At 37.3% G+C, this 22999-nt stretch overlaps 1 protein-coding gene across 4 annotated transcripts in view; it reads right to left on the bottom strand.

Annotated features, from left to right (window-relative positions):
- Positions 1 to 22999, bottom strand: part of LOC125459355 (very-long-chain 3-oxoacyl-CoA reductase-A-like) — a 165631-nt gene that overhangs the window by 135137 nt on the left and 7495 nt on the right. For 2 of the 4 annotated variants that reach the window (XM_048545730.1, XM_048545731.2), the window contains exon 2: positions 18358 to 18501. In XM_048545730.1, the coding sequence (XP_048401687.1) occupies positions 18358 to 18406 (49 nt within the window). In that variant the 5' untranslated portion in view covers positions 18407 to 18501. Of the gene's footprint in view, positions 1 to 11629; positions 11837 to 18357; positions 18502 to 22999 lie in introns of those variants that run through there. The other 2 variants (XM_048545728.1, XM_048545729.1) reach the window with 1 other exon arrangement.

Here is a 22999-nt window from a genome sequence, read left to right as displayed (position 1 = left end):
CAACTAGAACCTTGCCACAGCTGGTACAGGCATAACTTAACCCCTTCATCCTCATTTACCTTATCTTTTGCACTCTTAGTGAATAACACTTAACAGCAGGTCATAATTCTTGGTTTGCATTACAAGCTCGTGTGTTTGGTTAAAATGAGTTTTAATTTCTCATCCAAGGACAAGTTATTACAGCTATAATTGGCTCTTATAACATCTAATGAAAGACAGCTTGTTAAAGCTATACTTTCAATTGTTGGCCTGTAAAAAAAAATTGATGGCAGATATGTATTATGAAAGCCAAGTTGAGGGGAAAACTGTTTGCTTGTCACAAACAATACCTTTGGTAACCTGTAACCTAATTTCATCCTATAAATGTTTAAAAATAACTCATCAACATTTAAACACATACTTCATTCTCCAAACACACAGTTAATAACCTCATAGACACGTAGGGTATAAATTAGTCAAGTTGTAGCCAGTAGCAAATTAGCAGCCCAATTTTCATCACATGCAGTGCAAAACTATTGAATTGCTGTTGTTTATATTTCCTTCTACCCAAGACAAATTCATAACCTGTTTCATTTAAAAAATTAGACACCACGCCCTAATGTTCATAAAAATTCTCAAAATCTTACAATATTTTTCACAATAAGGATAAGTGGCATCACAACACTGTCCACATAGAAACATTACCTTACATATGGCTAAAGGTATCAGGATGAAAGGAAAAATTCAGATTCCTGGGTCAGAATAATCTGCAAAAATACATGGTGTTGAAACCAATTTTAAATTTTGAATGAGATTTAAATGATTGGGGTGGGTGGTTGATTAGAATGAGTGCACAAGTAACAATACACTAGACAGATGGAAAAGAAAAACAACTAAGTCGATATTAATGAGATGTAAAGGTTGAAGGAAGTTAAATAGGCAAATTCATGAAATGAAAAGTTAGGATGCAAACTAAAAGCCAAAAACTAAAACGTACATAAAAATATTAAGCCGAAGTGGTAACTTAAGCTGTTAAAATATAAAATATTAAAAGTTCAGCATCACAAATACAGGTGCCTGCAAACCAGAAAAGCTTAAACATTTTCTCTCAATCAGAGCACAGTAAGTGGAAAAAGAAATATTTAACTGCAAACTCTTTGGTATATAAAATATGAAATAATATCAGAAAACCCTTGTGGTAAACATCAAATCATGAAGTGATTCAACAAAACAAATTTTAAACAAATTAAAGGAAGAGCTCATACCAGGGCTGAAATCTCCAGATTACCTCCTGTGCTATGTCAACGAGGTTAGGAAATAGGAAGATAGCACAGTAAAATATATGACTAAATAGCTGGTGTGGGAATGAGAGCTTCAGGTATGTGGATCATTGGGAGGTCTGCTGGGACTGGCAAAGGAGGACTGGTCATATCTAAACTGGAAGGGCACCAATACCCTGGCAGGGAGGAATTCTAACACCATTCGGGGGTTTAAACTAGTACGGCAAGGGACTGAGAACCAGAGCAGTAGGTCAGCAAGTAAGATAGCCAAGGAGAAGTCACTTACTAAGAAGAACAACAGACAGGGAGAGATTACTGAACACACCAGGACTGGCCATCTAAGATGTATGTATTTTAAATCAAAGTGTATAACAGATAATGTGGATGAACTAGAGTTCAGATTAATACACGTAACTACAATGTTGCAGTTAACACAGACTGTTGAGGGAATGCAAGACTGGCAGCTTAACATTCCAGGATTTAGGTGTTTCAGCAAAACAAAACAAAAAAAAGAGAGGGGGATGCAAAAGAGATGGGGGAGTTGCAGTACTGGTAAGGTAGAATACCAGCTGTACTAAGGGAGGATTCTCTGGAGGACTCATCCAGCAAACTACAAGGGCAGAACTCAAGAATAGGAAGGGTGAAAACACTTGTGGGATTGTCTTCTTGGCCTCCCAACAGCCAGTTAAGTGTTAGATTAGCAGATATGTGGACAGGTTATGGAAAAAAATGTAAAAACAGCATGGTTGTTCTGGTGGGCAATTTTAATATCCCCTATATTGGCTAGGACTTGCTTAGTGTCTGGGGCTTGGACTGGGAGTCGGGACAAGGGTGGGCTGTTTAGCGTATCCAGGATGGTCTTTTTGAAGCAATTTGCAAATAGTCCAATTAGAGAATGAGGCCACACTTAACCAGGTTTTGGGGAATGAGCCCACTTAGGTGACCAACTGTAGTGGGGAAGAATTTTGGGAGGGTGTAATGCGCTCTCAGAGGTGGTGGTGGAGGTAGATACAGTAGCAACATTTAAGAGACACCTTGACAGATAAGTGAATAGGCAGTGAATATACCTAGTAGAGGCTACAGGTTCGAGCTTGGAAAGGCATGACGTGACAGTGCAGTCTTAGAGTCACAGCATGGAAACAGATCCTTCAGTTAAACCAGTCCATGCTGAACAATCTCAAAATAAACAAGTAGCACCTGGCTACTGCTGGCTCATATCCCTCCTAACCTTTCCTATTCCTGCACCTATCCAAATGTCTTTTAAACGGTTCACCACATCCACCACTTCCTCAGGATGTTCATTCCACACGAACTACCCTCTAAAAAATTTGCCCATCGTGTCTTTTTCTAAAACGTCTCCCCTCACTTAAAATATGTGTCCCCTGGTCTTGAAACCTCCATCCAAGGGAAAAGACAACTGTCATTAATTACCTATATCCTTCATTATTTTATAAACTTCTATGGGTTACCCCTCAATCTCCTACGCTCCTGTGAAAGAAGTCCCAGCCGATCCAGCCTTTCTTCACTCAAAGACTTTCATGCCCGAAGGGCCTGTTCCTGTGATGAATTGTTCTTTGTCTTTTTTCACTAGGCTTCGGAAAGGGTCCCGAACCAAAATGTCTGCTTTCCTGCTCCTCTGATGCTGCCTGGCCTACTGTGTTCCTCAAGCTCCACACTTCGTTGTCAATATTAATAACAAATTCAGTGTTAAACATCTTGCCACTCAAAAAGAAAAGGGCACCAGCTGAGTGGATACAAATAAGGCAAGGTAAAGTCAGCAAACCAGAGGGCTGTTCTCTCATTAGGGAGCAGTGACTGGTGGTGGTTTAACCAGACGGTTACGATGCTACAGGTGAATGGAAAGGTTGAGGAGAATCTTTCACAGTAGATGCAGGAATAGAACCCACAACGCTGATCACTGTATCACCAACTCACCTGTTTTAGAGCTGAGGTGTCCCACTCCCATGAGCTAAAACCAAAACACCCAAAGAGGGGTAACTCACCCTATAATCTGTAAAAGGAGTGAAAAGTGGTACAATCTGCCTTTCAGCAACTTCTTGTTAAACAAAATAAGTCCCTAACTCTCACTTTAATATCAACAAGTAACAATTTATTTAACTAACAGTGAACAAATTAACTAAACCATTAATAAATTGAATAAACCCCTTAACTACTATTCCTAAATAAAATGGCAGAGTGGCTCAGTGGTTAGCACTGCAACCTCACAGCACCAGGGACCAGAGTTCGATTCCAGCCTCAGGTAACTGTGTGGAGTTTGCACGTTCTCCCCGCGTCTGCGTGGGTTTCCTCCGGGTGCTCCGGTTTCCTCCCATAGTCCAAAGATGTGCAGGTTAGGTGGATCGGCCATGCTAAATTGCCTGTTGTGATCAGGGGTGTGGGGGTTATGGGGATGGGTCTGGGTGGGATGCTGCAAGGGCGGTGTGGACATGTTGGGCCAAAGGGCCTGTTTCCACACTAAGGAATCTAACATACTAATGGTATTCCAATAAATACAAGTCTCAGTTTTATTTTAAGAAAGTAGGATTTAGTCTGTCAAAATTACAGCCAAGCTTCATGCCTTCTGGAATGTTCTGTGCCTTTTCCATTGATTGTTCTATCAGAAAGACCTTCTCCATCAATTTTTCCATCAAGAATATTACTAATTGTGCCATGGGTACCTCTGTTCTTTAGATGGTGCTTTCTCTAAGACACCTCTTTTATACCCTTGATGCCATATCAATTTCTTACATAGGATTGGTCCTGTTGTCAAAACCATCAGATTTAAACTTAATTGGTTTTTGGTATCCAAGTGCCTGGTTCGGATTGATTAGCTAAATTCAAATTTGTCATGTTAAAAAAAGCTGCTGCTTGGCCAGCTAAATGCATGACCTTTTCATATAAATGTTTCAATTTGGTAGCTGTGTTTTTGCAAAACTTTCCAGCTGCTCACAGACATCCCTTTTAAATCTCTAAGCACAGAAAAAGCACATTATCCTTTAAAGGGACCACGCAATCCTTCCCCCTCCCCAACATTATCACTAATGCCAAATTCTAACTGCCTGCCTCCTACAAGTACTCTACCCAACATCACAACACAGTCAACTGAGCTAAACTGACCTCCAAATAGATATGGATGTGGTGGCCTTAAAAGCTGTCTACATGATTATGAACAATAAATTCAGTCAAGAATAGATTTCACAAGGGGTGACACTAAGGTTAAAGTAGACAAGTCACAAGAACATGGTGGGGTAATGCAGAAATAGCTTGAGCTGAAATAATAGAGATCCTAACTACAATTTTATGAAACTCTACCAAAGAAAAATTGGAATAGAGAAAATGTCAGCTTGTTTAAAAGCAAAAAGCAGGGATAAACTAGGTAATTTATTGGTGACACGGCCTTGATTTAGCAGTTAAGCTGTATTCAAAAACAGAAATTAGGTTAAACTTACAAAATTTTGTTGAGATCAGACTTGAAAATACTGTGCAGTTCTTGACTTCATATTTAAATGAATGCAGATTTATTAGTAAACTAGAGAAGTATGTACTCATAAACAAGGAAGATGCTTCAACAGATGAGAACTTGAGGCAATAAATATAAAGTAGTAACTAATAAATTCAATAAGAAATTCCAGAGAAACTTCTTCACTCACTGTTAAAATGTAGAATTCAATATTAGAACACTGTAACCACTTAGAGTACGTGAAATAGAGGATGCACCAAGTGAAGAGAATTTGTTGAGCAAGTGAGTAGAAATGGGTCGGGAAGAGACTCACGTGGAACAAACACCAGCATAAATTCAGGGGATCTCTGTCGCAAACGCAACAAAACAATGCTAAAATCTACAGTGTGCACAGAAACTACTGAACACAAATACAAAGTGATTGTCAATAAACATACATGGCATAATGCAGAGATAAAAGGGTCTTTCTCAGGGTGACAGCCAGTGACAAGTGGTGTTCCACAATGGTCAGTGTTGGGACCACAACTTTTCACTTTATACATTAATCATCTAGATGAAGGAACTATGGACGTTATGGCTCAGTTTGCAGATGATGCAAAGTGGAGGGACAGGTGGTATTGAGGTGGTGGGCAGGCTGCAGAAGGATTTGGACATGATAAAGTGATTGTTACAAAACAAACATAATGTATGGTTGAAGAGAAGTTTCAGGCTACATATTCGGATGAATAGCATTGGGCAAAACCCAAAGTTGTGATACTCATATTTACAATACGATGTATAGATTCTGCCACTACTATTACAGACTTGAGTAAGTGTGTAGATGACTGTGTGCCAAACAGTTTAATCTGAAATGTTCCCCAAAGTAAAACCATGGATGAACCTCGAAATCCACTCCTTAACAAAGTCCAGGCCTGAGGCTTTCAAGTTGCGCAGCCATGACCTATATAGGAAATCCAGGTATGACCACTGCAAGGCCAGAGATGCCCAAAGGCATTATCAAACTCAGCTTGAGACGGAGACTAATCACATGGACACGTGTTTGTGGCAAGGCTTACATGACATCATGGGCTATAAAGTGAAGTTGAACAGAAATCAAGGGGAATGGATTGTCCCTACCTGATGAGCCCAATGCATTTTATGCTCACTTTAAACAGAAGATCAGTGAAATGGTATTGCCTGTCTCAACAGCCTCAGATGCACCCATACCCTCGGTCACCACCACAGACATTACATCGGCCTTCTTAAGAGAGAACCCACGGAAAGTGATTGGCCTCCTTGGAGACCCCAGCCATGCACTCGGACCCTGGGTGGAAGTATTCACAGACATCTTTAACCACTCATTACTACAATCTCAAGTCCTCACCTGCTTCAAGAAGACTGCCATCATCCCATTGCCAAAGGAAAATCATGCAGCGTGCCTCAAATGATAACCACCCAGTGACTCTGATTTCCATAATTATGGATTGCTTCAAGAGCTTGGTTATGGCTCACATCAACTCGAACCTCCTAGATTGCCTTGTTCCCTTGCAATTCACCTGTCACAGCAACAGGTTCACAACCGACACCATCTCCTTGGCCCTACACTTATCCATGGAACATGCAGGTAACAAGAGTACCTACTCCAATATATTGATCACAGAGCTGCCTTCAACGCCATAATTCCAAACAAACTCATCTCAACTCTGGGACCTAGGTCTCTGCTTCCTCTTCTGTAATTGGATTCTCAAATTCCTGACCAACATACCAGCGTTGGTAAGGCAAGGCAATAACGTCTCCTCCATGACGATTGTCAATATCAGTGCCCCACAAAAACACACACACGATTGGATCTTAAACAGGAAGTCGATGGAGTACAAGAAGGAGACAGTGCTGAAAGACATTGCATAAAGACAACAATCTCTATCAACGTCAGTAAAATAAAAGGAGTTGGTCATTGACTTCAGGAAGTGGAGTGGAGGGCACGCCCCAATCTACATCAATGGTGCTGAGGTGGAGATGGTCAAGAGCTTCAAGTTCCTGTGAGTGACAATTACCAACTCCTGCTCTGGTTCACGCACATTGAAACTACAGTCAAGAAAGCATAACAATGCTGCTCTTTCCACTGGAGGCTAAGGAAATTCACATGGCCATAAAAACTTGTTTTTATAGATGCACCATAGAAAGCACCCTAACTGGATGCATCTCAGTGCAATATAGCAACTGCTCTTCCCAAGGCCAAAGAAACTACAGAGACTTGTAAGCACAGCCAATCCATCATACAAACTAGCAACCCATTTGTTGACTCCTTCTGTACTTCCTGCGGCCTTGGGAAAGCAACCAACATAATCAAAGCCGGCCAGGCAGCATCAGAGGAGCAGGAAAGCTGATGTTTCGGGTTGGGACCCTTAAGAAGAGTCCAGCCCGAAACGTCAGCTTTCCTGCTCCTCTGATGTTGCCTGTCCTGCAGTGTTCCTCCAGCTCCACAATGTGTTCTCTCTGACTCCAGCATCTGCAGTTCTTACGATCTCAACATAATCAAAGACCCCTCCCATCCCAATTATACTCTCTTCTAACCTCTATCATTGGGCAGAAGATATAGAAAGTTTGCATACACGAACAAATTCTTCCCTGCTGTTACCAGACTTTCAAATAGGGCTGTACAATGTTAATGTTGATCTCTCCCTGCACTTTGTCAGCAGCTGTAACAATGTATCCTGCACTCTGTTCTGTTACCCTGATGCACTTGTATAGTATGGTCTGTCTGTAAACATGCAAGACAACATTTTTCATTGGACTACAGTGCACGCAGCTATAATAAAATCAATCTTAAGAACTGGGCATGCAAAATTGAAGTCTGCTGACGAACCTAAGTGATGAGCTGGAAGGGTTCACAAAGGAAACAAATGTGCTGAGGAGTGGCAGATGGAGTTTAATTTGGAGAAGTGGGAGGTATTACATTTTGGTAAAACAGCAGGACGTATACAATTAATGATAGGACCCTGCATAGTGCTGTCAAACACAGACTTAGGAGCTCTGGTAGATAATTCTTTACATTACAGATAAACAAGATGGTTAAGGTGGTATTAGCGTGCTTGCTTTCATTGCTCAGACCTTTGAGTATAGGAGTGCGAATGTCATGTTGAATTTGTACAGGACATCAGTGAGGCCTCTTCTGGAGGGTTGTGTTCAGTTCTAGTTGCCCTGCTACAGGAAGGATATTGTTAATGTGGAGTGAATTTGGAAAACACTTAACATGTTGCCGCCAGGAAAGGTTGGTTTGATTTATACAGAGGCGCTGGATAAGGTAGGACTTTTTTCACTGGAGTGTAGGAGGTTGAGGATGACCTAAGAGGTTTATAAAGGTCATGAGGGACATAGATAGGATGAATACTAAAGGGCCTTTCCCTAAGGTGGGGAAAATTCAAAAATCAGGGAGCACATTTTTAGGGGAAGGAAGTTTTGAAAAGGACTTGGGGGGTGGGGGGCAACTTTTTTTTTTGAAAAGCACAGCGGTTCGTGCATGGAATGAACTGCCAGAGGAAACGGTGGATACAGACACAGTTACAACACTTCAAAGACATTTCGATAAGTTCTGAGTAGGAAAGGTTTGGAGGGATATAGGCCAAATGGAGGCAAGTGAATCTAGTTTAGTTTGGGAATATGATCGGCGTGGACGAGTTGGACAGAATGGCCTGTTTTCCATGCTGTATGACTACGACTCTGGGATGGAACATAGTGGCAGCATTCTGGGAGGGAAAAAATGAATCAAAGCATAAACTGGCAAGCGGAGTAGAAAGGTGGAAGTTGTGGGCTAATGTAAAACAAAGAGGAACAATACATTTTGAACTCAGAACAGAAGTGTACATACGCCTTAATCGATAAAACTGGAGAATGAACTGGTATGCAGGCCAATCAAAATTGGACATAGTAGTTTCATGCCATAAAAGTTAAACTGAATCCTTTAACTTACATCTAGAGGAAAGAAAACACAAACAGAAGTCTGTTTCGTTCATGCTAACTTTGGAACTTATTAACAGCATTGTGGAATTTCCTCGACCACAGATTGCAGTAGTTCAAGGCAGCTCACCACAACTTTCGACTATTCTGTCCATAACTCATTGATTTGAAATGTTAACTTTTCTCTCTCTCGGTCTGTCTCAACGTTGCAAAACCTGCTGCATTTTTCAGTAATTTCTGTTTATAACTTCAGACTTCCAGCATGTGGAATATATTCTCGTTGATTTTATCAAGGACACTTGGGAGAGATAACAAATATTGACCTTGTCAGCAACACCCAGGATTCAACACATTAAAACAGATAGTTGGAACATTGCTTAGTTTCACATACCCACAGAAAGGGCAGTACATGTTGTGCAAGGTCACAGATCTTGCTGGAAGTAGAGGTTACTCTTCTCCAAAAATATTAGAGCTTTTTAACAGAGTCAAGGAAAGGACAAGCCATCAACTGAGAGTCTTTATAGATGTGGGAGTTAAGATCAAAATAAACTAACTGTTTTCACCCTTCTGCAAAGCAGTGAGAAGAGGTTTAAAAACATTCAAGGAAAAGGAAAAGATTAGAAGTCAGTCGGCAGACAGTGGTGATTAAAAATTTCAGTTTCTTATCTGAACTGTTGTGGAAAAAGATCCCATAAATTCATTTTAAACCAGAATTAGAGGGTTGCTTCAAAGAAACAGTATTAACTATACAGAATTAATAGATGCAGCAACTAGATTTGGCTCACGTGAAGGAAACACCCACACAGTTGGAAAAATCAAATGTTTTTTTCTATACTGTGACAGTGCATCTGAAGTAGGATACACTTCAATTTACAAACGGTGTCTTTTTGGGACGAGTGGGTAGAGTGTTCTATATCTAATTCTACCTCCATTTCCTACGTACTAACCTCATCCCGCCCCTTTGACCTATCCATCCTCCACAGACTGATTTATCCCTTCCCTACCTCCCCGCCCATACTCTCCTCTCCATCTATCTTCTCCTCTATCCATCTTCAGTCTGCCTCCCCCTCTCTCCCTATTTATTTCAGAATTCTCTCCCCATCCCCCTTTTCTGATGAAGGGTCCAGGCCCAAAATGTCAGCTATTATGCTGCTTGGCCTGCTGTGTTCATCCAGCTCCACACTTTGTTTTCTCAGATTCCCCAGCATCTACAGTTCCCATTATCTTTGATCACAAATAAGAGATGTTTAATCTTATTTTAAATCTGTGATCTCTTATTACTGATCCACTCACCTTGGGTACAGTTTCTCCCTAGTCACGCAAACAGACCCTCACTTTTAAATGCAACTATTTAAAAAAAAAGTAACAACTCTCCACTCAAGTGCTTCGTCCCTGGTATCCTCAAACCTACCCTGTACTCTCTCCAAGCCTGCCATATCTTCGAAAATTGTATAAAATACTCCAGTGGATACCAATTGATTAATGCTTCTCGACTTCCTTTTTTGGTATTCAATGCCCTACTTTAGAGTCAAATATCACATTCTTCCTTTACCACTTACACAACTCACTCATCTTCATGCACCCTCAGTACAGTCTGTTTAGTCCAAAGTACTCCACACTTATCCACACAAAGCGTCAGTGTCTAAATGTCTGCACCCACTTGCTCCTGACTTAAATATAACCAAGTTTTTAACATTCAAGTTGGAAACTGCATTCCATAAACTCAAATTATTAGATTACAACAATAGCAATTATTCTAATATTAAGATGAGCCACTACATACTTGTCTCCAGTTAAGAGGATATCCATTTACCACAAACAAAAACAGAAGTTGCTAGAAAAGCTCAGCAGGTCAGAACTGTTGTGAGGAAGGGATCTCAGGCCTGAAACATTAACTGATTTTTTTCTTAACAGATGCTGCCAGACCTGCTGAGTTTTTCCAGCAACTTCTTTTTTTGCTCCCAATTTACAGCACTGGCAGTTCTTTGGGTTTCCATTTAGCACTAAACTCTGCCCAAAATCCCTGAGCAAATCAGACACCCAAATTACATCCATCACTTTAGCACCATATTGCTATTAGGTAGTACCCACAATGTTTTTTGAAAGTCCAAGTTATGCACTACACCTATTGCACTAAAAATCATTTACCTTCTGGTACCTTAAAGAACAGAATCAGACAAAGTTGGTCTTTTAAAAATTCACACTGGCTGTTTCTTATTAAACTAAAAATCCAAGCCTGCAACAACCTGCAAGTGACATCTGCCCAATTCTACCTTCAACCCCCAAAAAATCTGACATCAAGTTGCATTGATAGTTCACCACTTTCAGATAACATGGGATCAGTGGAGATTTATGAAGTCAGAAAGAATGAACACAGAATGAAATTACTGAACAGTAAGCAGGATGGCTGGGGCAGCTGCACTTCTGTAAGTGGTTTGGATACATTCTAGGGACAAGGTGCCCCAAATGGGCTGCAGTTCACCAGCCAGATAACAGCTGTAGAAACCCCCAGGCACAATACACTTCTTCACAAGGGCTCCGAGGCACGAGCCTGTCGATCTGCTCCCTCCATTCTCACTACCCACCCCAAAAACATCAGTTTGATCACCTCACTTGCAAACCAGCCAAACATTGTTACCACACCTTCCCTTCCCCAACCACCCACCCACTTCCATTGCAGCCTGCCCTCCATACACATAGTCCCAAGTCTGGTCTGGTCTGATCTGATCTTCTAACTGCACACACCCCAAATATTTGAGCCTGCCCAAATTTCCCTTTCATCCCTATCCTAACTTCTCCCTTAGCCTAATATCCGCTCTCCTTCCCAGCCCAGCCAGATGCAAATTACCTACCCCAGCCTTACCCCATTATCTCCCTCACCCCGAGCCTGACCCCTACCCCCTACTTTTCCACTCCCCCACTCAGGCGGCCTGACTCCCCCGCCCCCTCCCGGGTCTCCCTCAGCTTCACTCACCTGCCCAGCGACCGTACTCTCGCAGCCTGATTCCTGTTCCAAACACGAAGGCCTGGGCCCCACTCAGGAGCCTACAGATGGCCTTCAGTGACAGCCAGGTCAGAGTGGCCACACCGAGCCAGTAAAATACCTGAGCAGCCGGCAACAACCCGAGAAGCACCGGCGAAACCATCATCTCAAAGAGCTGCTCCTGGCACCGACCGGAAACACACGCCCAACTTCCGGCATGCTCCCATTGGCTGATTTATTTCACGCACCATATTGGTTGGAAGGCGAATCAATCGGCGCATGATTTCGCGTAAACACCACCTCCGCCGATGCATCCTGGGATTTACAGTTTTGTTACCGTGACCACGTGGCTCCTGGAAACTACAAATCCCACAATCCCAGGAAAAGAGCAACTCACACACCTCCAACAATCCTCTCGCGAGACTTCACGAGCCCAGAAACGCGGAAGTGACAGTCTTAATCACAACATGTGCTACATTCACGAAAAATATTTAAAATACACACAAAAGAATTGGGCTAAAAATGTGGGGTCATGTCAGAAATTATTTTTTGTCAACAATTTTCGTTTCACAATAAATGTCATTTTGCCCAACAATCTGTCCTTCGTATTCAAGCACACTTTAAAAACATTGCTTTGCAACAGTAATTGTAGACAGTATTAATACTATTATTTAATTAGAAAGTTTATTGTTGGATTTACGAAGTACATTTTATCGTCTGGAAAGTGTAGGGTATAATTTTAAACTAATTTTTACAACTATCTGTTACTACAAGTATTTTAAAAAGTTGCAGTATAAATTTAAAATGTAATCTTTTATAACAAACAATACACTGATCTTACTATTCTACCTAAAACAAAAGAAAAATAATGTGTGAAATGTTATTTTTTAGTGGAAAAACGCCTGTCTGCTTTTTGTAACATGGGCACTTGTTGAGACATAAATAATGTGCTCTAAAACAGTAAATAATTATTTATAATATACCTTGAAGCCTATTTTCTGATATCATTTGTTATATCTTCTATTCTAGTGCATTTCATGATATTGCAAGACATTACAGAAAATATATCTCCATTTTTGAGTTTCATCATCTTTCTAATTCAACAGAAACTCAAATAGTTTGTTTGCAATTTTATTTGTTTCTATGTAAATTATATTTCTTTCACTAAATATTAGAATAACACAACTGCCACAAACAATGCTCTGAAACTACCAAAACAGAAACCAAATGCTGCCTGAGCTTTTTTACTTTCATTAGTTTTGAGCTACCCAGTTTTTGTTTACGTTATATTTAACAAATGAAGATTAAAGTAACAAAGAAATGTACATTTAATTGATCAAGATTATCCTGCTTTATATAAATTTGTCCTACTTTTAATATCTATGCACTTTGAGAACAACTAATACACAGCATTTAATCAAATGTAGCACAAGCTGTATGCCATCCATTTTTCACTAATATTATCAAAAGAGTAATATTGGCAAGAATTTATCAAATATAGATAGTTTATACAATTTTTAAAAATTGCGTACTTTTCTTAATTGCCAATTAATATAGTGCAATCCTGTCTGTGTACAGTAAACTGATTCTGTATATTTGATTAACTTATTAATGAAAAGGTTTATAGATTTGATTTTTGACAAGAATATTGTTCATATTCTTTTGAATGAAAATAGGCTCAAAGACATATTCTGCAATTTTTAAATATTTTAAACAATGTGGAATGTAACATTCAGAACAATATCGAATTTTACTGCATCTGTTATGGTTCTGTATTGTTTATCAAAACCTGCATGTGTAAAATTCACAGTAATAATTTAAAGTAACTGTTGCCCAACAGTCCAATTACATTTGTTTACTTCTAAAATAAAACATTTCAAAATGTTTCTGTTAACCACAAATACGTAAAAGTATATTCCACTTTTAGGAAAATACCTGCCAAAATTTACCTCAAACATTGTCGTACACGTACTCTCTTTTATATCAAATGTCTAGTTTGTTTTTCAATCTGTCTCTTTCCATTTTCTCCAGATAACATAACACATCTAACCAAAACAGAAATAACTATTTCTGATACCTCATGGTGGTTCATGCAAGAAATATAAATGAAAAATGTAGCTAATTATTGCTTCATACCTCAACTTCATTAATAAATATCGTATTTAATCTCTTCTAGTATTCTATTTGCAATTGAAAGTAACAAATGAAGATTTCCATTTTTTGAATACACGTAGTTGAGTATACCCCAAAGCCCATATTCTACCTGCATTTTCTAAATTCTTGTACTTTCTTTTACTGTGAGGCCTTTTTTATTAAACATTTACAATCACCAGATTTGGAAAATTACGCAGTTCATTTACCATTTGATCACAGCAAATATTTTAGCATTATTCATAGTTGTAACTCACACTATTGTTTTACAACCCCAATAAACCATTTAGTTTAAACATATTTTAACCTTAAGCTACAGTAGAATAAATAGTCAGATCCTCATTTAAAGCTGATAGCTTTTTACTGTCATTATTTCAGTATTTAGAACCAAATATATTTATCTACAGCTTGAGTCAGATGCTCAGCTCAAATATAATCAATTGTCTACAGATCTTTTGCTTTAATCTGCAATGTTACTTAAATTCTAATTTGACATTGTAATCTTTGTTCAATAAAAGAGAAACGTCTTTCTGTTATAGGACACACACTGTTTTCATTTATGAATGTGTATTTTTTACAGTATGAAATCTAGCCAGGAGTAGGAAAAAGGTATCCACATGTACAAAGGAAAACAAACAGCTGAAATTGTTTTTTTAATCTGAGCTGTTTATATAAAGAGAGAGGTAAAAGAAAGTGCATTTTTTCTGTTGCTGCTAAATAGGAAATAATTTCACTTTAACATAATACTTCTGTAGTGAGTCAAAATTCATATCTCATTTTAGGAAGTAGACATTATTATGTTACACATAAATTACACGCTTATAAATTATATCCTGTATGGGTTTTTTATACTGTATATATGGCCAATATTAAAGTATCTTTATTACTGGAGATGAATATTGGGTATTAAATTTACTAATAAATGAAGTGGATATCCAAACAGTTGACAAATTCCTATGAAGTCATAATTGTTTGCTTTTGTCAGTTAGTAAAGAGGACAAACAAACACTGATCATTTGTTTAGCCAAATATTTGATGAAAACAGTTTACAAAAAAATGCTTTTAACATGTAAGTCAAAATCTTTTATCCTATCTTAGAGCTAAGTATGGTATGTGATATTTTCATTCCATCTTTTGAAGTCTTTCATATGTTTGTTATTTTTAAACAAGCTATATTTAGAGAAAAAATAACGCAAACGGGTTAGATAGATTAAGTGCATGGCTCACGTGGATTGAAAGCCATTTTAACAATATCTGTTCTTAAATTCATTTTTAAGATGGTTGGTAGTACCAGGCTCAAATCTCTTTGTTTATAAAGACGTTCATGATAATTTGCATACTTATAAAACTCAAAGGATGAAGAAAGGAGGAAATTTCAATATTTTCTTTTCCAGTTTTATCCTAACTTCTCATTTAGTCTCTTTAAAATGGTCTTTTTTTAAAGTATCATTTGTTGGATATTACCAGCCTTTCAGAACCCCTTCAAAGGGTCATTCTCCGTACATGATTCAAGACAGTGAACACCAGGAGATCATTTGACCATGAGAAGGAATATTACATGTATATCCTGTATTGAACTTTGTCGTTATAAACTTACAATATTATTTTGTGGGGGTTCATGGGCAATGATCAACAGTAAGGCCCTCATTTGAATATTCACATCACTACTTCAGGCATACTAGAGACAATCTGAACATTAGGTTTTTTGTAAGGTCAGCCAACTCCGAACTGGACACAAATATATAGGTGGGATCTTCCTGCTCTGCATAGTTTATTAACAAGCTATATGATGTTGTTGGCTTCTCATCAATTACAGAGGTTAGCAATATCATGTTTAAGATAATTACTGATTAAACATTATTTTAAATACAATAATTTAAACAGTAACACTGCAATATATATGTTGCAATACTTATAATACACATCTGTCCTATTGTCACCTATCTACAGGTATTTGAAATTATTCTTTTTGCAATATTAGAATATTTAATTAGATTTGAGGAGTTCCTGTTACGTTTATTGAAGTTGACACTTTGTTTATGCATTAATTCTAACGTAACTTTATCTAAAGATTAATTTGTACAGAATTGACATTCACAGTCTGGTTATCACCAAAAAAAATGATATTCACAGATATACAATGTGGTTTGTTGAAACAAATCAATGCAAAAGTCAAGTAGAAGGTGTGCAGCTTATTATTTGATTTCTTATACCATTCAGTTAAGTATTATCATGACATTATGTGGGATATTAAGGTATTTTGCATCGTATGTTTACTTTTACAATATTTCTTTTTCAAGACATATGAGAATACTTCAGCTGATGTCATTGTCAACCAAAAGTGTTAATTATACAATGGGTATTGAAGGAAAGAACGTCGTCTAATGATGGCAAAAAATCAAGATAAATAATGTAGGATTGGCATTCACTGAAAATTTATCAAACGAGATTTAGAAAGGAAATTATGTCATGTTGTGTTAAAAAGTGCATGTTGTGCTCGGAAATGTTAGATTTAAGAATCAAAACCATCTCAAACAGCACCAAACCAAGATAAATAAGTCAATAGATGGATGGATAGATAGATAGATAGAGAGACAGACAGATTCAAGTTATTTTCTTCTTTTGATTAGCATGATATTTGGTCATGGCTGACTTTTTAAAATTCCAAGCAATTTTCTGGCCTTATGGTTAGAAATTATTGTCTTAGAACCAGGATCACATAAAAAGTAATATACTATCCCCTATTTTTTTCCTGACCCTGGTTTGTATTGTGACCAAAAAGTAACATTGCGGAATTAATAATTTAACAAATTAGTTTTTTTTATTCCAGAAGACAGCACAGCTTTTATTGTCAGCAGAATATAAGTTATATCATTTTTGATACACTCTGGATGCTCTCTAAATATCCTACCTCGAAAGAATGTGATCGCAATTGCCAGATTGTGATGTAAACAAAAAGTACTTCTCAAAAAACAATATCTACTATTTGTATATTTTTACAGCTGGAGGGCAAGTATCTTTATTCTCTCAAACATGATGTTTATAATTGATATGAGATTACTTGAGGCCAAAGAAGAACTAATTTGGAGTGACATGTTTCTGAAGAACTTGTAATCCAAAAATGAATGCATTTGCTTTTCAGGTTTGGTTGAACATACAATTGGGGCAGGTTTGGGATGACCAATTATTAGATATAATAAAGCCGCTTTATCTACTTTATAAGAATTGTCTTTGACCAATCTTCCGTTTTGCATTCCAGACCAATAATTGACAGAGACTTAATTATTACATCATTTCTGAACAATATATTTGATGCCTATCGGGAGGATTACACTGTAGAACTTTTTAAATAATGTCATAAATACCTACACAGTAACTTCAAACTACTACCAAACTTTGCTGGGCATGGCCCCACATATTACTTAACTAATACTTCCTTTGACTTTTCAAATCATATAAGTTAAACATGCAATTTGGTGATATGGCTGAATTCTAGCCTATATTCTCCCTGCTTTAGTTTCACCTTTAATTTTTCCTCCTGTTCACCACACAACTAGCACCGATATTGCAAAATGTAGCCATTTATTATCTGTCATTTTATTGTAATTTGATGTTTTCTTCTTTATCTAGCACAATGTTTGGTAGTAGCCAACATTCTCTAATTCAAAGTAGTTTGTTAGACTTATGACTTGAATATATGCCCTTTGAATCAGGACTTTGTAAAATGCAGATGAATTTACCATTCTTTCTTTCTCTGGTTTGTGTTGTGGTCAAATTTAACACTACTGGATTAAGTACTTAATAAATTACTAACTTCTAGCTAAATAGTGCATTTATATAATTCATAATAGAACAACGCATTCATTGTAAATAGATTTTGAGTTGTATCATTTTTAATACATTGACACAAATTATTTTATTACTAATTATTTACTCTGGTAATAATCGTACTCCTGCACAGAATAGCTAACTTGTCTAATCTACAAATGTGCAGAACAAATGCAATGCAGAACATTACATTTATTCGTTCCTGAAAAGTTTTTTTACAATAACTATTTGAATGGGAAAAAAAAGCAGTCAATATATTCTAACTCCTTGAGATACCTCAAAAATTCAAATTGATCTTAAAAATGTATTTCAATTATGTCTATCGTATATATTGTTAGTATTTATGTCTTGGCATTATTCATATATCAACACCTTTCACAACATAAAACAATCATAGGTGCAGAGTTGTAGAAAACTCTACTTTAAAATATGTCCTACTTTTCTCAACTCTAAGCAAGGTGTTATAATATCTTCCTGATCCTAATTACTTCATTTCATACAAACATCTAAAGTTTGCAAACAAAACAAGGCTCCTGTCCTGTTAAAATTAGTATTTAATTGTGGTTCATTCGAGAAAATATATTTGATAGCAATTTAGATATTACTTGGCTAACTGGGGACTGTTCTTCATTTTACTCAAGGGCAGGAATGTGCCAATTAGTTTCTGTTTTGTTTACTGTATGAGAAATAGCTATATTTTAACACGTAAACACCACGTTCTTTTTAGAAGTTGACCATACCTGAATTTTCCAGCAATGTTCTGCTTTTAAAGTTGTCACAACACATCATGCACAGGTAAGAACCTTTCTTCTATTAGTTAATGTAAGTCATTATATGGGATATCTGAAGAAACTATCGAAGATGGCTAGATAAAAATAAATATCCTGCATGGAAAAAGGGAAGATTTATTAGTTAACAGAAAAGTAAAGCAAATGTTCAAGATAAACTATACTACATAAAACCTTAACAGAATTACTTTCAAAAATATGTAATCAGATTTGAGATGTTTTGTTTCAAAATGCAAACTCTCTGATAGATTTACTTAAAATAGAAGATTTTAACATGTATAACCTAACAAGAAAAGGTGATACATTTATCTTCAGGATGTGCCTATTCTGGTGAAATTAACAACAAACTTCAAATGTAAGCCCTTTGTAGCCTAAATGAGGAAATGGTTTTAATTGTTCATGTTATTTTATTTTTATCATTACCTTTGCATGGGGAGTCAATCAGATGTTTACTATCACAGTTACTCCATTACCTTTTGTGGCGAGTGTGTATCATAGTTTTGACAAAATATGCTAAAGTGCATTATTCCGGCTGAATTAGGAAGTAGCAACTTGCTACAGTTTTGAACTAATTTTCCATTCATATACTGTACTATGATCCTTGACATTTTATAGATCTCATCAGGTGGTTCGAAAATACAACGTATTAATGCACTCACCACATTTGCTTGATCACTTGAACTATCCAGTTGAAAAAGTGTAAATCATTTGTACAAATAAAAACTACTTTATGAATTCAACTTAAATTAAGACTATCATTCTGCCATTATCTTTGCATATTTAGGTCCTCAAAATTCTATTTCTATCTTATTGTAATAACATGCATATAATATAATAGATATTGCTTCAAATGCTGTTGGATAAAATGGGGAAGAAGAAATAATTTAGGAAATTCTACAGTATATTAACATAACTAAAGCTTCTGACAATGATAAGTCATACAATCTATTTTATTGCATGCAAATAGTTTATACTGTTTGATCAATCCAGTTTGGAAAATAAGATTGCATTAACTGTTACATTTCAGTTGGGTAGAGCTTTCTCCAATATTATTGTTTAAATACAACACACAATGTTTATGCCTTGAATTAGCTTCCAGATATGCTAACTTTGTAAATATGTGTACACCATTGTGTAGATTAGGGAAAATAACAAAATGGAGTATTACCAAGGTAGCCTGTGGTGCATGCAGAGATAATACTAGGATAGAAAGTTATTGTTTACAGGACTATGACATGAATGAATAGTGGCAAATATCATATTCTTTAGATCTTAATAATTAAATACAGTACAGGTTAGACTGGTCATTGGACAGAAATATGATTATTCAACGTATATTATGTTTATCCAATATTAATTCATGTGAGCATGTATCTTTTGAAAACTGGTATAATATCTGGCCACTTCACTAACATTCAGAGTTAGTCAACACAGACTGTAAATAATGTTAGCTTGAATATTAAGAATTGTTAAAGACAAAAGACTGATAGGTACTGCATTAATTTCATAAATTTTATAATGCAATAAAATATAGCACAGGAACAGGCCATTCAGCCCACCAAGCCTGTGCTGATTCCTATTTCTTATTTAGACCCACTACTTATTGCCCATGTGTAGTTCTATTCACCTCCTGTTCATGTGTTTACCAAGGTATGCCCTAAATATTGCTACCATGCGAGGTTCTATTACCTTCACTGGCAGTGGGTTCCAGGCACCCACCATCCATTGTGTGAAAATTCTTCCACGCATTGCTTTCCAAAGCTTTCCCTTTCTCACCTTGAAGCTGTGCTGTCTCTCTACCCTGGACAAAAACCTCTGACTATCCACCCTCCCTATGCCTCACATAGTTTTGTAGACCTCTAACAGATTGCCTTTCATCCTCTGAATAACCAGTGAAAACAATCCCCATTTATCCAACCCCACCTCAAAACTAAAATTCTCCAGCCCTGGCAACATCTCGGTAAACCTTCCCTGCACCCTCTACAAAGTATCCACATCATTCTGTTAGTATGGTGACCAGAACTGCATGCAATACTCCCAATATGGCTTAACTGAAGTTTTGCACAGCTGTCACATAACTTGCCAACTTTTATATTCATTGCCCTGGCCAATGAAGACAAGCATGCTACATGCCTTCTTGACCATCTTATCCAGCTTTGTTGCCGCTTTCAGAGGTCTGTGAACCTGTGTGCCCAGATTCCTCTGTATGTCAATGCTCCTTGGGGGTTCTCTCATTTGTAGTATAATTTGCATCTGAATTTGATCTTCTGAAATGCATCACTTCACATTTGTCCAGATTAAGCTCCGTCTGCCATTTCTCTTCCCAAATCTACAATCTATCTATAACCTGCTCTATCATTTGACAGTACTCCTTACTACCTGCAACTCTGCTAATTTTGGTGCCATCCATAAGCTTACTAATGAGATCACCTATATTTTCCTCCAGGCCATTTATACATATTACAAACAACAAAGGTCCCAGCACGATCCTCAAAGAAAACCACCAGTTACCGATATCCATTCTGAAAAGCACCCTTCCGATGCTACTCTCTATCTTATAGTTACGTATCCATCTAGCCAGCTCACCCTAGATTCCATGAGTCTGTACCTTCTGTACCAAACTGCCATGAGGTATCATATCAAATGCCTTACTGAAGTCCATGCAGATAACATCCATTGCCCTTCTCTCACCAATCATTCTTGTCACCTCCTCAAAAAGCTCAGTCAAAGAAACTTAACGTACAGTCTGGATTTTTAAAAACTGCAAAATTTGATGTATAATGTATACAGTTAAAAAACAAACTTGGACCATGAAGAGATCATTTGTAGGGTCTAGAAAACTGAGCCCAATTTAGAAAGAATGTTGGGACATGTTATCATTCCTGCATAATTTCAAGCATTTTGAATCTAAAATCTAAGGATTTTTGGACAGTGCAGGAAACAGAATTGGAAATGTGGCAGTGGCAACTGTTTCAATATTCTGAAAGCTGACCTGACCAGAACCAGATATTATATCCTGCGGCAGCTATGCCATGCCATTTCTAAAAATATGAGCCCATCCTCATACGAAAGAAAGAGAAACTGAAATGTTACATATTATCGTTTAGAAATTCAAAAATCATGGAACTGTGACATCAATGAAAATGCAGCATTATATCCTTTAGCACAATCTAAATACTGCTGGATCTTGAAAATCTGAAAGGAAAACAGAAAATTCTGAAAATACTCAGCAGGTCAGACTGCAACATTAAGAGAAAAAGTGAGTTAATGTTTCATAACTGTGATCTGTCATCATAAAATATATTTTACCTAGATCTAAGAAGATCATAAAACAGTTTCAAATTTATTATTTTCAAATATTACCTCAGTAAATATAAACATATAAATGATTAGCTTTAACACAATATTTGCAACAAACATTGCATGATGCATTTGTTTTAAAACAAGTTGGATTTTATTTCCGATAATAAATTGGATGTGGGCATTGCTGGCTGGCCCCGCATTTAATGCTTATCCCTAACTGACCCTTCATCTAACAGGCTCGTTAGTGCCATTTCAGAGGGCAGTTAAGAGTCACACACATTGCTGTGGTCCGGGACTCTCATTCTTGCAGAATCACAGAATCATCATGGTGCAGAAGGAGGCCATATTGTGTATCATACCTACACTGACTTTTCAAATGAGCATCATTATTTAATGTCAATCTCCTGCTTTATCTCCATATCCCTTAACATCATTTTTATTTAAATCGTCATCCAAGGCCTTCTTGAATGCCTCAATTGAACCTGCCTCCGTCACATTTCCGGACATTCATTCACTAAAAGAAAAAAATTTTTGCACACATCAACATTGCTTCTTTTGCACATCATTTTAAATCTACGCTCTCTAGTTCTTATCATGAGCAAAAAGGCCGGATAAGGGCAACAGATTTTCTTCCTGAAAGAGGGTAGTGACAGTCCAGTCGCATTATTGCTGGGCTGTTAATCCAGAGACCCAGGTAACGTTCTGGGAACCCGGGTTCAAATCCCACCATGGAAAATGGCAGAATTCATTAAAATTGTGGAGTTAAAGTCTAATGATGACCACAAATCCATTGTCGATTGACAGAAAAAAAATCCATTTGGTTCTTTAAGGTCCTTTAGGGAAGAAAACTGCCATCCTTACCGAGCCTGGCCTACATGTGACTACGTGATAAACACAACATAGAAAGGATAACTCCTCGTATAGGGAAATCTGGAACAAAAGGTCATGTTTTAGGACAAGGGGCAGCAGATTTAAAACAAAGATGAGGAGACATTATTTCTCTCAAATGGACGTGAATCTGCGGAATCACTACCCCATGGTGCAATGGATATTGGGACATTCAGTAAATTTAGGGAAGTGATAGACTTTTAATAAGTAATATGTTGAAGGGTTGTGGATAAACTCAAAGCCATGTACTAGACTCTTAACTGCTCTCGCTGGGCAATTAAGGATGAACAGTAAGTGCTGGCCTAACCACAAACATGCTCATCCTGTGAATGAATAAAAAAAAATTAATGAACCAGATGAATTTTTCCAACAACTGACAATGGTTACATGGTCACCATTCCAC

Source organism: Stegostoma tigrinum, chromosome 17 (genome assembly GCF_030684315.1).
Source record: "Stegostoma tigrinum isolate sSteTig4 chromosome 17, sSteTig4.hap1, whole genome shotgun sequence".
Taxonomy (NCBI): domain Eukaryota; kingdom Metazoa; phylum Chordata; class Chondrichthyes; order Orectolobiformes; family Stegostomatidae; genus Stegostoma; species Stegostoma tigrinum.
The sequence above is the reverse complement of the archived record's forward strand: the minus strand, read 5'-3'. Positions and strand labels throughout refer to the sequence as shown.